Source organism: Cajanus cajan, chromosome 3 (assembly GCF_000230855.2).
Source record: "Cajanus cajan strain Asha chromosome 3, NIPB_CcT2T_4, whole genome shotgun sequence".
NCBI classification, from domain to species: domain Eukaryota; kingdom Viridiplantae; phylum Streptophyta; class Magnoliopsida; order Fabales; family Fabaceae; genus Cajanus; species Cajanus cajan.
The window spans coordinates 56456833-56475836 of NC_138519.1; the positions used below are offsets into that span (position 1 = coordinate 56456833).

Here is a 19004-nt window from a genome sequence, read left to right on the forward strand (position 1 = left end):
GAACAATTTTTGCAACATAAAGAAAAATATCCTCATTTATTAGATAATCATATTATAGTAAGTAGATAATAAATTAATATAGTGTAAGGTGATCAAAGAAATTTTATTACCTTGTTCAAAATTTTCAAGTTCCACAAAATCTTCAATTTCATTCGATAACAATGGTGAGAGTGTCTTTTTGAGCCAATCTTGCATGCAAATAAGTACTTCCACCATTTGTGGTGTAAGAGAACTATGATATGGATCAAGAACACTTCTTTCAATACTAAAGGCAGATATAGAGGCCACAATAGAAACAGGTAGCAAGCAAATCACTTGCCATGTTTGAAAGAATTGGAAATCAACTTGAATTTAGCTTCCAACAATTTAAAACATCCAAATCTCCATGGCTCTCTTCTAAGGCTTCCTATAAGTATTTACTTAATTTAGATTTATAAGACCTAGATGATTTGAAAAATTGGTTGAAGCCATAAGGATCATCACTCGCTTCTTCATTGACTTGAGCTTCTCTTGAGTTAGCTAGCTTCAAACTCAATTCTCCCATCATTATACTCTTCAAACAATAATCTCATAATTTATTCCACTTCATTTTTCAAATTATATGCAACAATACCATCAAAACTTTGATTAATCAACCAATGCATGAATTTTAATTTATATCTTGGATGCAACACGAGCAATCAATAATAACATGTTCAGTTGATTAGGATTGTCTCAATATTTATCATATTTCTTCTTCATGTTTTTAGCCATCACACTTATACTCACATCCTTGAAAGCACACATTTTCTTAATCTTCATTCTTATTCTAAAGGCCTAAAACATGTACATATTGTTAGCCACATAAGATGATCCAAAGACACACATAGTAGCATCATGAAACAACTTAAAAAATGGCAAGATAGTGCACACAAACTCCTAGTCACCAAATGTAGGAACACCCTTCCATTTTTCTAACTCTTCAAAGTTTTTTTTTTATCTTGCATTTCTAGCTCTTCAAATGCTCATTAATGTTTTAATACAGGCTCCAACATTAAGTATGTAGAATTCTCCTTGGTTTCAACATTTAGGCAAACAAGGCCTTTCAATTCAATGTTTTGTTGCTAAACACATGCCTTGAATTTAGATAGCCTAGAAAGGGAATATATTTCATATTTGAAAGTAGCATGAATTCTTAGAATAACATAAATATTCTTTTTGAATCCATCTTTCACAATTAAATTCAAAATATGCACACAACAATGCATGCGAACATAATCTCCTTTCATAACCAAATTATTCCATGACATTAGTCTCTTTTTGAGATATTGGATTCCAACATCATTTGATGAGGCATTGTCAACTACCAAACTAAGAACCCAGTTCAAGCCCCAACTACTCAAGCAATGCTTAAATGTCTTAGCTATAGTCTTCCCTAAGTGACTTGTGACATGACAAAAATTTAATATTGAAATTCATCTTTTAAAGCACCTTCCAAAGAGTCTAAGTCAAGTGAAATCAAGTGCTTCAAGTGTCTTGGAAGAGGACATATTGCTTCACAATGTCCTACAAAGAAAACTATGGTTTTAAAAGCCCAAGACCACTATAGTAGCCTTGATGAAGTTACTTCATCTTCCTCTAGTAATGAAGAAGAAGCCATAGACTCCGAGGAAGAAATTTTACCTTGTGAAGGAGACTTACTTTTGGTAAGAAGGCTTCTTAACAATCAATCTAGTGACATTGACCAATCTCAAAGAGAGAACTTTTTTCAAACAAAATGCAAGGTTTTAGACAATACTTGTTCTCTTATTGTAGATAGTGGGTCAACTTCCAATTATTGTAGCACTAGATTGGTTGATAAGTTAACCTTGACTACAAAACCTCATCCTAAACCTTATAGAATGCAATAGATCAATGAGGAGAGAGGTATTGTAGTTAACCAACAAGCAAGCATACCAATCTCCATTGGCAATTATAAAGAAGAAGTTTTGTGTGACATAGTGCCATTGGAGGTTAGTCATGTCTTGCTTGGGAGGCCATGACAATTGAATCCAAGGTTGATATTAACTCCATCAAATAAAATTCAAATTTTTTCATTGGGTATAATTTATTTTATACCCAATAATAATTTGAATTTTAAACAATTAAGTTAAATGACACAAGTTATTACCACTTATATGTGTTGATTGAATTTAATTCATTATGAAAGGAACGAGTTCAAAAAAAATATAAAAAGTTTATAAAGAGAAGTTATGAATCAGAGAAAAAAAACTAGAATATGTGGTGCATTATTCGGGTAAAGATTAGGCTCGCTAAATTAAATTAAGATATTGGCGGTAGTGAATATAAATATAAAATAAATAAATAAAAGGTCTATTTTCTAGCATGCAAATAACAATACTCTTTAGTCTTTTCTAAATGATGTTTCACACTTGCATAAAGAAAGTGAGAACCGAACCTTCTCATAGTATTTCTTATGGTCATTTGATGCAATGAATAAAAGTGTGCAACACTTTGATGAAGTCATCAGAAGCATGATCTAACAATTTTTGAAGAGAAAAAAAGTTTATAAAAATCTTTTTAAATTAAATTGGATCAAACATGTAGAGAATAATTAAGAATATAATGAATAAATCAAAGGAAGACGAAAAAAAAAAAACTCTTTATTTCGTACCTTATTGATGGAAATCCTATGCTCATCTCTATATCGGTTGAAAGTGGCCACATAAAAAAAATCTTTTTAATCATAAAAGTTGAGTCTTGCTTCTTGTAGCGAGGATCCTAATGGCTTCTTCATAGTTTCCTTTCTTCTCCTTGACAGTTTCATGAAGAATATTAGCATGAATTTGTGTCAATTTCACAGTGATTTCATCACCCTCATACCTATATGAGCTCACCAATCCAACCAAAAGCAGCTAAAAATCAAACAGAAACTCACACCATTTGCACTCATCAATAAACTTCATTCATTAATATCAAAATAACTCAAAATTAATGCAGATTTTATTATTAAACCATCTATAACTTTTGATTGGTTATACTAGGCATTATAGGCATTGGAACAATGCAACATGAAACAATGAGTACTTTATCACGATTAAGAAAATACAAGGTCAATGACAGGCCCAGTAGAATGAAAAGGAATGGCAGATGATAAACACACATTCACTCTCGTATAAACACACTCCCTTTGTTAAAAAAAAATATATAAAATGTTTAAATTACCCTTTAAAAAAAATGAAATTTCTAAATTTACACCTCCCTTCCCCGCACCCCCCCTTCCCCGCACCCCACACTCCACACCTCTCTTCTTCCCAAAGCCTATTTTCGCTTAATGTCATTAAGCAATATACTTTTACAGCCATTCTGAATAGAAAAAAAAAGGACTAGCCCCACCATAACTAGCATAAAAAAGACTCTTTGTCGGTGAAGGATTTGACTCTGATAAGTATCCTTTATACTAAAGCTTCTTTACAATGATTTTCTTTTATATAAGTGCTCGAGTTAGGATTGTTGACTCGGAATTTGAAGTATACAATCCATTCCTGGCCGATTTCTTTCTCAATACCAGGACATCACATGCGTACATAAGGTTCAACCATTGCGTAAAAAGTACATGCATGGAATATTATCCTGTATCTGCATGTAAACTTTAGTCTGGAACGGCACTAGAACGGGTCGTTCTGCAGAAGAACGGCCCATTCTGATTGTAGAACGGCCCGTTCTGCAAGCAGTACGACCCGTTCTGCAAGTAGTACAAGTCGTTCTGCTTGTAGTACGGGCCGTACTGAAAGCAGTACAGGGCGTTCTGCTTGCAGAACGGGCCGTTCTGGGGCCGTTCTGTTGCAGTACAGGCCACCGCGTCACTTTTAAAATGGCTACCTTATGACTGATTTTAAAACCCCGATTTTAAAAGTCATTTTTGTACTAGTGTTTCTTTCCATAGAACAAGTAAAAGTATTTCTCTTACAAGACCACATGCTGACATTGCGCACCCCTCTTCTTTCTCTTTCTGGCACTCCTCTTCTTCTTTTTTTTTCCCGCACCTCGCACACCCCTCTTCTTTCTCTTTCTGACACTCCTTTTCTTCTTCTTCTTACTGTTACGGAAAGTTCTTTCCGGAATTATATAAAAATGTTCCAGAAAATACTTTCCATAATATTAAATTCTTATTCCGGAAAGTATTTTCCGGGAATGTTTTGTTATATAATTCCGGAAAGTACTTTCCATAATATTAAAGTTACTATTACGGAAAGTTCTTTCCGGAATTATATGAACAATAATTTTCCTATTCCGGAAAGTACTTTCCAGAATGCTAATGACTGTAAAAGTACTTTCCGGAATGCTAATGACTGTAAAAGAGTCTTTCTTATGCTGGTTATGGTGGGGCTAGTCCTTTTTTTCTATTTAGAATGACTGTAAAAGTATATTACTTAATGACACTGAGCGAAAAGAGGCTTTGGGAAGAAGAGGGGTGTGGAGTGTGGAGTGTGGGGTGTGGGGAAGGGGGGTGCGGGGAAGGGAGGTGTAAATTTAGGAATTTCATTTTTTTTAAAGGGTAATTTAGACATTTTATATATATTTTTTTAAAAAAAATGGGGTGTGTTTATACGAGAGTAGAGGTGTGTTTATCATCAGCTAGGAATTAATGTTTATATTTGATTCAAAGCCCAATGAGAGGTAAGGGTTATATGTTCACTCTCAATGATGTAAACCACTACGTATTTCTGCAAAAAATCATTGGTCAACAACCTCAATTGATTCGTGCAAATTTGGATTGATTTAGGAAAGAAGCAAGATAAACAAATCAATTCAAAATTAAAGTCTCACTGAAGATTAGGGTTCTTTGATTTACTTTTGCCATTTGGAGCGATTAAGAATGAGTATAATTGTGAGGTGCGAGTGGTTGCGATTGAGGATGAGTGTAATTATGAGTAGTGAGTGGTGCGAGACGAGAACGAGACTGTGCGACAGAGATTGCGAGCAAAAGCGTATGCGTCTTCGTGGTTTGGAGCTCTATAAACCAAACCTTTAACTGAACTAAACCTTTGAAAAAATGGGTTCAATTTTTAAAATTATATTTTAAAAAATATATCTAGTTCATTTTTTTTATAATTGGTTCTAGTTTTTGAAAAATGTTTAGGTCTAGTTTTAAATACAATTCAATTCTTTTGGTGTTTTTAAACACCCTTAAAGATTGTTGGATCGGATTGAGTTTTGGATAGTTGATTCATAGAACATTATTTTTTGTTTACAATGGTTAAATTGTCCAATGGATGTCTAGAGTGGGAGAAAAGTGTTTCTTAGTGAAAGCTCTACTTTTTGAGGTTTGCATCTTCTTGTTTTTAATTGAGGAGAGAAAATTAGAGGTAGTTGGATATGATCTCGGAGATCCACATCTGGAGTTTGATGATCATCGAGGTAAAGGAAGAGTGAGAATCTTATTCTAGGATGTGAGTTATCTATGAGGTAGTGAGATTGGGTTGTGATCCTATTTGTTTATGTATGATGCATGAGGAAGGAATCCTAAATTTGTTTGAGATTGTAACCTGTATTATTTGTAATTCTCATATTTGGATTGTGTTAATAAACCATGTTTTCATCTCTAATTTGTGTGTCATTGGTGAATACCCTCCTAGTATAAAGTGTTGTGATGGTTGTGACTTGACATGTCCTCCTAGGCTACTCATGCCTTTAGGTTAAGATAAGCAATTTTTACTAACGCCACATGCATATAGTTTAGAGAGTCTTGTCATTGCATAATCATAGCATCCTCATTGACTATGAACTATTGATGAATGATGTGATATAAACCTTGATGTATCTTGAGATTAATTTTAAATATGTGTATGTTGTGTAGTTATATCTTGATTAGTTAAGTTGTGAATGCAATAATTGTTGAATATGTGGGATAATTATTGTTGTGATATACACGTTTATTGTCATAATTTGACATTAATTGTATAGATGCAATTGTTGTTTATTTGTGTGTGACTACCATAACTTATACCGATAGCTAGAGTGTATAGTTGTTTTGATGTACAATTGCAGGTGAACCTAACTATGATAATGTCTGAGGAGTAGTTTGAACCTTTTGTTGAGAATGTTTTGGTAGGGTATGACATCGGAACAATAGTTAGAAAATTGTTTTATGCTAGTATTTGCATTAGGGGTATATACCTTAGTAGATGAATTTGTTTTTAGCATCAATTTGAATTCCTTTTAATTACTTTGGATTTGGTTTTGTTATTGTTTAGTCTTTAGTTCAATGTGATACTTCTATCTAAATTTTAATTTATTTAAGAAGATTATTCAAAAAATATGTCACAATTATTCATATGATGCATGTGAGATAGAAAGTGTCTCAATGTGTTTCAAGTGCTTGGAGAGAGGTCATATTGCCTCTTAATACTTCACCAAAAAGACCATGATCTTAAGGGGCATAGATCAGTACAGTAGTCAAGGGGAGAATACATCTTCCTTCTCCACCTCCAATGACAATGAGATGAACAAGCGGTTTGGTCTAGTGGTGAAAGTACTTATCCATGTGATGATGATCTCTTGATGATAAGAATGCTTCTTGGATGTCAACCTTTTCGATGATAGGATTTGCACTCATATTTGTTGAGTGTGGCCACAAGTTTTGCATACCCCATAGGATCTATTAGAAAATTGTTAACAAAAAAGAGACATGAAGGTGGGTTCATGGAGTTTTTTGGAATAAGATGTTGACTTTACTCAAAGAAAAATTCTTTTGACCTCATGAGAAAAAAATGTCTAAAGACATTATTGTAGATATATATCTTATTTATAAGCAAAGTCTAAAGTAATACCTCTTAATATATACACACTTATACTCATCCATTTTTCCTTGGATTAACAGTATGATCTTTGTCCTTGGTCTTCTTATAACCTAAAGAGGAATGGTCTCCCTTAAAAAATAGCTCATTTTATTCCCTACCACAAGGTAGATGATGCTAGCAACATCTCTAGACTATTTTTTAAGAAAGTGATTAGTTTGCATGGTTTACTTAAAACCATAATGTCAAATAAAAATGTTAAGTTCCTTAATCACTTATGAATAACTCTATGAGAGAGTAGGAACCAAACTATTTTTCTTTATTACCTATCACCCACTAACTAGTTGATAAATAATAGTGAATAGATCTCTTTCTACTATATTAAAGGCAATTTTAAAAGATAACCACAAATCTTGAAATAAATATCTTTCTCACATAGAGTTGGCATATAACAATGATTTATAAAACCACCAGTTGTCTCCTTGCAAAGTTGTATAGGGTTTTAACTCTGTCACTACTATAGATTTGATACATTGCACTAACAACTTTTTTTCTGGCATAAAAGAACATCTAGGGAAGAATTCACTAAAAAGTTGCATGAGAAGATTAGAATTCAAATACAACAAACAAAGATATATGTTAAGTACAATAATAAGAGGAGAAAGAGATCATCTTTGAAGAGAGAGATTGACTTTGACTTCACCTTAAGAAGGGTAAATTTCCTTCTAAGAGGAATCCCAAACTCAACCGATGAGGATATGGTACTTTCCAGATCCTCCAAAGAATCAACTACAATGTACATATGTTAGACCTCCTAGAGTAACTATCACAATTGACCCTAACACAAATCCTACGCCAGCTAATGCCGTAAGCATCTCGATTTATATCACTCGAAGTAAATGATTATATGACTTGCAACAAATTAGTTCATCTATTGCTTTATGTTGCAATTTGGTAATCAATCTCAGGGTGTTGAAAAGTATCATCCGTTCTCTTCATCGCCGGCAAACGCTCTTGAAAGTTTGCAAAAAGGGAAAATTCTCATTCACGAGTTCAAACGTTGAATTGATTCCAAAGGTAAACTCTCATGCATTAATTACTAGATACAATTAAAAGAGTTCCAGGAGATTGACAGGTTTAGCCTAATAAACTCCAAAACTAGATTAATATCTAAAACTTGGGGGCAAAAATGAAAACCGAAGATAATCAAAGAACTATGCTATTACACTTGGTTTTCAGATCCTGATCTCCCACCACCGTTCATAAACAAGTTCATCCAGCTAAGAATATCAATCAATTATGCTAAATGTTAGACTTCGACTCCAGCGCTAAAAGTATCTTCTTTCTTGGTCCCTGGAAAAAACAAAGCATAATGATAATGTGATTACAAATCAAAAGTAAGAGCATAAAATGACAGAGGTAAAGTAGGGCAGAATGAAGCTATAACATCAAGATGTTAGTCAAATACTTTATCATAGACATACATTAAAAAGGCCTTGTCTGAATTTCTTACTCAATGAAAGACCAACTCCTCCAGATTAATGAATAAATATCATAACTTCAATGTAAAATATAAAATCAGGATAAGTTAACCAACTATAAATACTTTACAAAACAAAACTTAAGTGCAGTATTATAGGTACTTTTGGTGCTGTTTTTCCATCAAAATAAACACAATTAGAATTTTAACTCAGTAACTTATGCGGACCTTAAAGGTAGACCTTCATTATGTGGGTTACCAAGATGAAATTTTAATTTTGATTGGAGTATATATAATCAAAAGCAACTAAGATATCGTATCTGTCTTGTACTACTCAAATTGGGACACAGAAACCTCTTTTAATATACCTAGCATTTCAGAGGAAAATCATACCGTGAAATCACTAAAAGTTGGGAAGACACAATAAACTAACTTCATCTTATTTCGACAGGAGGAAAAAGAAATCACAGACAACTTCCTTCATTACAAATAACTTACTCGGCTATGTATCCAAAAAAAAAAAAAATTTACTAAGCTAGAAGACAGATACATATGCAAGGAGGCTAGCAAAGGCAAAATACAACCCTATAACTAAGAATATCAAAAATAAAAAGGGAAAAAAAAAGTAACCAGAAATACGACATGCCAATCTCTTAGGGGGTCTAAAAAAGATACACCTCTAAAAACACTGTTAGTAGAACACCAGAAAATGCTACATAAACTGCCGTTTCCAACTAATGATCGATAAATACTCTATCCAAGGTTGTTAAGTTTAAGTAAAACTCAACTTGTAAACTTAAATTGTAAACTCTTAAGAGCTTATCTCATTAAAATAATACTAAAATTTTAGCTTTATGCATACCAAATAACAGAACAAAATATTATACTGACTATAGGTAAAAATTATCCAAAAATAAATAAATAAATAAACAAAATAATGAAAATAAATCATAATTCCATAAGATGTTAGTGACAATGTATCAAATCACAAGCACAAAAAACAGATCATCATGAATAACACTCTGCACTTCATCAAACAGCAAACAGGGTAGCAGGGGCGATCTCGAACAGCAGCAGCAATGGGCACCACATATGCGTTTGCATTGAGAACAATTTTGGAGAAAGAACAATTTTAGGTTGAATGAAATTAGAGAACTTAAGGGGGGTGGGGGTGGGGGTGGGGTTAAAACGACTTCAATAACAAGACGATTTGGGGTGATTCATCAATTTTTTTAAAAAAAAATTAAAATTGAACCCAAACTAGCAAGTTTAACAAGTTTGTTTCTGAGTTTACACGATTCTGAGTCTACATGCGAGTTGTCTCATTTTTGGTTTGTAAGCTCGTAAACTCGTACGTGTTTATGATTTGACACAGAAGTTTAACAACCATGATTCTATCATCTATTTCCAGCCAGATACACCAGATAACTACAAATTGAGAACAGCACCAAAGCCTCTTAGAATATCTACTATTGCCAAATCCTCTAGAATTAATACACAAGAACTCTAGGAGATCCTTGGGGTAAATCCAATCTTTACCAAAAGCACTAAAGGTTATTCCACAAAAAGGAAACTACTGAGCCTCACAAAACCAAAAGACAAATAGTTTCAGAATTAAATCTGTACATCACACAATACTCAAGAGACAAAGCAATTAGAGGTATTCAAATTTGAAGCAAATAATTGGCATTAATTCTTTTTAGAACTGCTATGCATACAAAGGTTTTGACCTTAGAGAGAGTAATTGATTTATTAATGAACTTATATAAAAGGATAGAGACATTGCTGGGAAATGAAGTTTGACACTGAAAATAGGATTTGCAAAAGAAACAAGTGGCAACACTTCAAAGATTACTATCTTTTCTTCAGTTCTCTAACTCTAGAAGCCACCAATCTTTTCTATCCAGCAGTCAACCTCTTAAGCCACTGGACCCCCATCTCCAACAAGTGGCAATATCTTACACTGGTGAAAAATAATTTTCTTTTTTTATCCATTCTTTCTTTTCTTTGTTATCTTTTTTGGCAACCCCTCATTCTCTCAGTTCTCTTTCCTAGCAAACACTCCTTGTTCTCTTCCATTTTTATTCAGCCTTCTGCCTTTCTAGTTATTTTATTTTATTTCTGGACATCTGATTCTCTAATGTTATTATGTATAATTCTTAGTTGGTGTTTTTGTGTGAACTTCCATCAGCCATTAATAAAACTGTCGAGAAAACCACACAAAATGCATTAGAGATGTAATGAGCCTATCTAGATAAGCTTCTCCATAAGTACTTATAGGAGAAGGAAAAATAATATAATTTTTCCTGAAAACTAAAATTAACTTATGCATAAACAAATTTTAAGACGTTCTCTCATTAGTTTCTCCAAAATATGTTTTTTAAAATCCAATTCCTTTATTGATTTCATTTTTTCCCCCACGTATAAGTGGTAGAGGAATCTACCTTCGAGCTAGGAACAGCATCAGCATTGAGTACCTTGATGCCCAGATCATTGTTAGAAGGAGGAAATTTTAGGTTATGTTTTTCATTACATTGATAGCAGATGACTTCAGCATTTTCCATAAGCAGTCTTTCTATATCCAAGCAAGAAGATATGGAAAACACTATTAAAGAAAGAATGCCGGCTTTTTTGTTAATAATATATTCCCAACTGAAAATTCATCCAAGGAAGATACTACTAATTTGCTAAGAGAAAGGGAAAGAAAAGTCAAGGAACTGTACAATGAGATGTAGAAAAAGTGGAGACACTCAATTAGAAATTTGGTACTGGATGCTTGCCCTTAGAACAGGATTAAGAGATTGTGGTGAACTGAGGGCCCCTTAGCTACCAAGTCTCCTTCATATGGGTGATGTTCAAAAAGTTAAAAAAATCACAAAAAAAGGCTTATTAATGGGATATCCTAAGTTGGAACTTTAGAAATTGACTCTTGTAAGCTATCAATCAGCAACATATCATCCTCCATTTCATCTAGCACATAATCAGAAATCAAATGTCCAGATCAGCAATTTCTTCTACACAAAGGGATTATGAATCTTTAAGAGTTCACTTCCGATTCCAAAACCCTATGCTGGGGTACCTTCATTAGCTTCTTCTCCCATCTTTATTCTGCTTTCCCACTAAAACCTTGCATACATTGATGCTAATGATGGATGGCTGTTGAAGGCAAGCCGAAAGATACACCTTATGGAAGATGGTGTCACAAGTTGTCAGAAGACTGCCAGCTATACTAATATATACACAAAAACAGACTACTGAAGCCAAAAAGAAAAGTGTAACAGCATGAAAAAGAAGGGCACAAAATGCAAATAATAACAGAGAATTAGAACCAAAAAGATGAAGGGCATAATGCTGTTTAGCTTCCTCTATTGAGCTTCCACTCCAATCTTTTACTCAATGCTTCCCCAAAAACTACTAGCATTAAATATCTCCAATTTGATCTTCACCAAAATTGCAGGCAACAGAACCAGAGAAATCATTCCATCAACAACTAGCTTTTGAGGAGAAAGGGAAGTGGCAGGCTATGTATAGGAACCACACCAATATGAATAGGAGCTTTAGTTTCCATTGGTTGCTCCAACACCAAAGGATTTGCTTAAATTCCATCAGAAAAAGAATGTTCTTAGGAGTCCAGTCTTGGACCCAACTCTTTGCTGAATCAGTTGTTTTGCTACAAACCCAACACTCTTCGCCCATACAATTCTTGTCACCTTAGCCCCTCACTATTAGAATTGACATTAAAATATTGTCTAGAAAAAACAATTGCAGGTAAATGCCTAGTCTTATCCCAAAGCAGACACTTATCTGAAAGAGATACCGATGAAAATGCAACAGTTACCCTTCACTCCAAGGTAGTCAAAATTGCATGTGGGGATGTAGAATTGTCCAATTCTATGATTTCACCCTCCATATGCGTGTTCGTCCACACACAGAATCACTCAGAAGTAGGAGCAACAGAATTTTCGTGCAGTAATGTAGATAGGTAGAAATGGCGGAATCAGTTGGAACGACAGTTTTTACATCTCCCACTTTTCAAGGTTTCCATTCAGTTTCTCCATGCTTTTTTTGGATAGCATTAGTTTTTTTCAGCAATTTCATTTTCGGTCAAATATTATTAGGTCCCTTTTTCATTTTGGACTTAATAGAAATTTAGCCCATAGCCCAAACAAAACCTATTCAGTATTCTCTAAATCCTAATTCCTAATCAGTAATCACTAATATAATTAAATCAGCATTTGAAAGGCCTCAACGTGAACATTCAGCACATTAACAGTCCACTGTCCACATATGCATGATTTTCTTTCTTGTTCTTGTTGGTCATTTCAATTTTGCATGGAATTTAGATATTGACTTTATTATGCTTATGATATGTTACTATGAATTTAAGCTTAAATTAAGTATTCCATGTGTTATGATGGCCTTTTATACCTCTTATTTACACTATGCTAGATGCATATATAAGCCTTGCCCCACTCAAATGAGCCAAACTACCAAAGTGCAATATATATTGCATATTGACACAAAAAAAGGTCCATTTAACTTATGAAAGATGCAGAGTCTAGGACACATTTCAAGTTACTGGTGTTTCTATGACAAGAGTCACATTATAAATGGAACTGCAAAAAAATTCCATGGGAAAGAGACCAACAGGAAAAGTACACAAGTTCGATACTAGCTCAATGCGTACCATTGGTATGCCCATAGCCTTGAGATCTTCATCAGTCATATGATTGAGTGCTGTCATATCAACCTGAAAAACAGTTATTACATACAAATGTTAGCCCTTGATAATCAAATTAAAACCCAGTTAAGACAATAAGCTTTCTCAAATAGCAAAGAAAAAGTTAAAAAAATTTATGACATACTTCTTCAGCCTGAAAAGTTATGAGATACTTTTCGAGACCCAAGGACTGCAAAAAATCATCAACTGAATTACCGACCTGCAAAACAAGAGCATGGATTTTTTTTCCCTCTATTTAGCAAAAAAGTAATAATTTCATATAGAAATTTGGAAGAAAAAAAACGGATTTAATTTTGCCAGGTAAGAACATAGGAAAATTACATTCACTTAAGCAGAAAATATGAATTTACAAATTAAAATAAATAAATAAAATCAAATAGAGTCCACACAATATGGCCACTAACAAGTAATTAACAGTTTAACATCCGAAACTACTATTATCTTGATGTGAACTTAAAGAAAATTATTAATATTCACCATTGTAGTACAGGATCTGTTGTATTATATATAACTTTGACAAGATATACATCTTAATCAACAAAATGTGTGGATTGAATACTAAATCAACGCTTGATTTCTTTTCACCTTCTTTCGCTAGAAAAATTCAAACACTGCCCTGTGATACCATATTACAGCTCACCAGTGATACCATATTGCCCAACACATACTAGTCCTTGTTATATGCAAAACTATGTTTGACAAGGTCCTGTAGTAGTCAATTCATTGATGTCTCCTAGTTTTGAAATCATGGCATTTTAGGAGTTACTAATTGGGCTATCATACTCAACCAAATCTGAATGAACTTAATTTTGAGTAAATAAAATGATTATAATATTGGTACATACATAAAAGTAAAAGAATATATAATATATACCTTTTTTATCCAGAGGAATTACAATGAAGATAATAAGATTCGAACCTAAGACCATGTGCATACTACCCTTATACCTCAACCTCGCCACCATTAGGCCGACCCTTGTAAAACAATAGCTAGAATATATAACATATACTTTTATGTTACATTATATAAGTATATAAGAATAATATCATAAAAATTGTTGCCCTTGTTTACCTGTACTTGGTTGGTACATGGTACTCTATTTTTAATACAGAATATATCAATATACAGTCTTGTTGCATTACACTAGCAGCCATCAATGCAATCTACCTACTCAAAGAACTTAACAGAAAGAAAATGAAACAGATTCCAGATCAGTTGTTTCAAGATACATGTCCAAGCATATCACAATACTCATCACCTGTTTAAAAGGAAATGCAATAGCATACAAAAATGTGTATAAGAATAGGTGATGATGGACATTACAAGCACTACGAAGTACGAATGATGCCAAAACAAGTTCTAATTGACAATTAAAAAATACAATAAAACAACAATACCTTGCGTGACCTTTTAGGAGCTGGGTCAGCTGGCCTTTTGAGCTGCACTTCAGGGGCCTCAACACTGACATTTTTGCTGCTTGGTTTAACAACTTTTGACTTTGGAGGGTCAGAATTTGTAGGTTGTGGTTTCATTGTCCCTGATAGCCTTTCACGGAGATCCCACGTGTTTGGAGCAGAACTCTTTCCACTCTGAGCTGCTGGTTGAAGACCTTTCCTTCGAAGCTTGAGGCGAAGATCTTGAGCACTAACTTTGCGATCTTCACAATCAAAAGCCATTAACAAACAGTCAAAGCCCATTAAAAGAACTATTGGCATCCAACAACAGTGGCAAGTTATAGTTGCATATGAGAATAGCATTATCCATACTAGTGATCCGAGGTTCATCATCGTGAAAGAGATCATGTTCCCACTTGTCATCTTGCCTCGACCTGAAATTTCCGATAGAAAAAATAACCTTGAATAAATAATAAAGTTATTGTCTCAATAAGTATTCAAACAGCTGTCGTGCTAGTAACTGAAACTTTTGAGTACCCAATCAAGTAGACTGAAAACAGTTTCTCAGAAGATGAATTAAACTTGGTTTCAACTTCCCATATGTACATTCTGACTACAATGTTTCTACCAAATATAATCACCATGATAATATATGATGATATGAAATTATATTTAGTTTATCCAACATAAGTTTTCTCTCTATGCAACAAGAGACAGCCAATGAAGCACGCTGAATGCAGACTAAAACTTGCTAAATGAACTAATTCATGCCACTGATATTCACAGAGTGATTGAGTAAAGGTAAATAACAAGAGAGTTTCATTCTGTGTATATACAAAGGAATGTAGTCACCCAAAAACATAAACTACAAATGACCTAAATGCCCAATTTTAGGCACAAGTTCATGGTTCAAATTTTCCTCTAGCAAAGCCAATGAATATGTTTAAGCGGAGAAGCAACAGAATAAATTTGAAATATCTTTCACACATCTCTGAAATCTAATAATACATCAGAGCAGAGAAGGAAAAATAAATAAATTCACCCAATATTTTGCAACTAGGCCATCTCATCATCTGCACTTCAGCATCACTTAACCAGAAATCTATAATTTTCAAGGGATTACTGATAGACACCCTCATACATGTTACTAAAGTCTATGAGAGGAAAAATAAAGGGAATGGAAGTGGGTTTGCGACTCGTTAGCAAGAGAGATGAGATTGAAGGGAACAACAACAAAACTTTATCCCACCAGGTAAGCTCGGCTACATAAATCACATGACATCTCTCTGCTCGATTAAAACAGAAGTCTTGGTGATGTTATTTACCATGAGTTCCCAACCACTTCCTCCAATGTCCTTGGCCTCCCTCTCATCTTTCCAGGACTAAACACCTCTTCTCACTGGTGCCTCCTAGGCCATCTTTGTACATGTTCAAATCACCCTAATCCATTTTCTACCATTTTTTCTCAGTTGGTGTTACATCAATCTCTATTCGTATATGATCATTTTGCATCCTATATTCCTATCTTTTCTTGGGTGGTCAAGCATTCATCTTAAGTCTCAACATTTTTATTTCTGCCACCTGGACCTCTTTCTCTTGTCCCTTTAAAGCTAAACAGTCACTACCATAAATGCATAAAGTATAGCGAAACATTTAACAGTATGATAAAACTTTCCCTTGAGTTTGGTTGGTACTTTGCAGTCACAGATGACCCTTGATACCTTTCTCCATTTTAGTCATCTGCCTGTATTGTATCCTTCATTCACATTAATATCCCCATAATGTGTAGTATTAATCCCAGATATTTAAACCTAGAAACCTAAGGCATGACATCTTCTCCCATGTTTTACTTCCATGTCAAATGCATGGAAAACTTCTTGCAACTTCCTAGATATGTGGCAGCTGAGAAGCTCCCATTCAACTGATCATTCTCTGCAAGAGGCTGCAGCTTCCCAGCCTTGATTAAACGCACCTGTACATATATGCCTATTCACCCATTGTACCATTTATCCGCACCCACCATATACCCTTTTTGTCTATAAAATAACACATCTGAAATCTGGTCGTAGTATTTGAGGGATGTCATGGATTTCTTTTAAGAATGTCATCATTCCTCGTACGAAACAAACATCTCCTTACTGATACCATACCCATGCAACCTAGATCCCCATCTCGAAAATAGTTAAATTGACAATCGGGAATTACATAACCTCTACACCCACCACCATCACAAAAACACATCCACAAACAATCACGTGATTTTATGATGTTGTTCCAAACATGCTTTAAATTAGCTTTAGATAAATGTCCACATGTTTAGTTCAACTTCGAGACATTGATTTTAGATAAAGCCACATTACACAGCTTCTGCATTGGATAAAAATAATTTATGTTCGCAACAAACTTGCTTTTAGAAATTTTACAAAAGCTCGCCCTAGCACACAAAACCCACAACAAACACACATAAAACATCAAAAATCACACAAAAGCATGAAGGAGTAAGAACTGAAACCTCTTGCCGGTGACTTGGCGTTGATGCTGCCGAGTAGAACTACTGACAACATTCCCATTAAGGCGTTCCTTCACGGACCTCCGTCCTCCACTCTCCACACGATCAGCGTACATCTTCTACGTTCACTCGGTTCGAAATCGGAAGAAGAATTGGCTCCAAAACTATGAACCCTAATTTCGCAGCAGAGAGAGAGCGGAAAACGAAAGGGGAGTAAGAGTCGCACGATTCGTGTAGGAAGGTGCAGGGTGCCGCAATGCGGGAAGCGTCGCAGAGAATTAAAACCCTAACACTTCCTTTTTTCCTTCGTCGCTAAAGAGTGCTGCGTACGTTTAAAGGAAAACAGTGGACATGGTTTTTCTGAGCGAATTGGCGTTCCAAAGAAGAGGAATAGGTTATAATAATCGAAGGATTGGAAAAGTTGAATGTTTGTGGCTTTGTTGGGTGAGAGGTTTTGTTTGCCAAAGAGAATGTGTTCGGTAAGGAAGGGGCGAAAGAAAGCATCTTCGATTTCGACTATTTATTTTGGCGCCCACGAAAAACACAACAGAATAGAAAAAGATTATTTGTTGTGACCTAAACCAATGTTTTAAAAGTTGATCACACTATTGAATCCATGGGTCAGAAGTCAAATTGATAAGTGAATAATTGAATTTCATAATCTACTCTCTATTAATTTTTTAAAAATATTGGTATCATATATATTATATATTATAAATTTTAATAAAATTAACATCATACGTTAAAGAAGTTTAAAAAAAACATTTTAGTTAATATAGGCCGGTCGAATTGCATAAATTAACATCATGTGTATAATTCTCATTCTTTCATGTAAAAGAGCATTTCTCTATACTAGTTGTATGACATTTAAGTGAGACGAATATAACATTTTTATAATTTTCATAACCATTATTATAAGTGTAAGATCGAAAAGAAAGTCTGAAGAATCAAAAGATGTTCTTGAATCTCTCGAGTAGCTATGAGTTTTTATGATAATAAAAAAATTTTCTCAAGAGATTATTTCATACGAATCAAATGTCACAATTCATCTGTAACACGAAGTGCACCAGACGAAACGCATCATCCAGATTAATGCCACATTTATTTCTCGTTATAATAACAAAATAGTCTTTAGGTTAAAAACCTATTTTGGTCCCTTATAATAATTGTTTGTTTCAATTTAGTCCCACTTTTATTTTTTGTCTCAATTTGGTCCTTAATAAATTAATTAGTTGCAATGTCGGACTTCCGTCCGAATTATTTAAACGGAGTTAACTGTTGGTCACGTGGATGCCACGTAGATGCATAGGTGGATGCCAAATTTCTTGAAAATACCTGGAACCAGAATGGGTCGTTCTGGGTGCACTCTTGGTGTGTTAATTTTGCATCTGAAACGGGTCGTTCCAGATGCAAAATTAACACACTACCAATACATCAGAACGGTCCGTTCTAAAACCAGAACGGGCAGTTCTAGGTTCAGAACGGGCCGTTATGGATTCGGAATGGCTCGTTCGAGAACGTCAACTTGTTAAGTGAGAACAATAGAATATTCTATATTAATTTTATTAAAAAATATAATAATTTTGAAAAATATTTTTTGATGGTAAAAATTTTAAAGTTACTTATTTTTATAAAATATAATTGTCTTATAAATAGAGTGATAACTTTTCCTTTTTCTCTTTCTATCTGAAGAAATATTTAAGTGTCACTTTATAATTTTTTTCAACTTATTTAAAATTAGAAGAATAAAATGATAAAAATTAATAGGATAAACATAATAAAATTATTAATTTATTTTCTTTTAGTGTCCTCTAAATTTTTACACTCATTTAAAACAAAAATATTTTATATGTTAATTTGAATTAATTTAACGAAGTATCATATGATTTTTAATTTTTTTAAAAAATTTATAAATTTGATCTATACATGAAAAGCTTTTTAATTTAACAATTAAATTTTTAAAAATTTGATATAGAACATTAATTATTAAGTAGAATAAATCTATCAAGACTTACTCTTGAAGTAAGTAAATTTTTTCTTCATTAAAAATGAAGATAATTTTACCACAAAATAAAAAAAAATTAAACAATAAAATAAAAT

At 33.7% G+C, this 19004-nt stretch overlaps 1 protein-coding gene across 2 annotated transcripts; it reads right to left on the reverse strand.

The window, feature by feature from the left end:
* Positions 1-7844: 7844 nt before the first annotated feature.
* Positions 7845-17419, reverse strand: LOC109793175 (uncharacterized). Of its 2 annotated transcripts, XM_020352640.3 has the most exons (6): positions 16908-17416; positions 14768-14829; positions 14399-14658; positions 13125-13199; positions 12947-13009; positions 7845-8132 (listed from the first exon to the last, which is right to left on the reverse strand). In XM_020352640.3, exons 1-6 carry the CDS (start codon positions 17018-17020, stop codon positions 8082-8084), a joined length of 624 nt encoding a protein of 207 aa, XP_020208229.1. In that variant the 5' UTR covers positions 17021-17416; the 3' UTR covers positions 7845-8081. The 2 variants fall into 2 exon arrangements, with proteins under 2 accessions (XP_020208229.1, XP_029126138.1); XM_029270305.2 differs by lacking the exons at positions 7845-8132; positions 12947-13009; positions 13125-13199 and adding an exon at positions 13296-14259 and having other exon boundaries at positions 16908-17419.
* Positions 17420-19004: the final 1585 nt, after the last annotated feature.

What these genes read in the sequence shown, in the direction of transcription:
- LOC109793175 (XM_020352640.3), bottom strand. Translation starts at nt 17,020, where the DNA reads ATGTACGCTGATCGTGTGGAGAGTGGAGGACGGAGGTCCGTGAAGGAA. An exon ending in CTCCTAAAAGGTCACGCAAG is followed by an intron (nt 13,200 to 14,398) that starts GTATTGTTGTTT and finishes CTTGTTTTGCAG; the next exon opens with GTCGGTAATTCAGTTGATGA. An exon ending in TAACTTTTCAGGCTGAAGAA is followed by an intron (nt 13,010 to 13,124) that starts GTATGTCATAAA and finishes ACTGTTTTTCAG; the next exon opens with GTTGATATGACAGCACTCAA.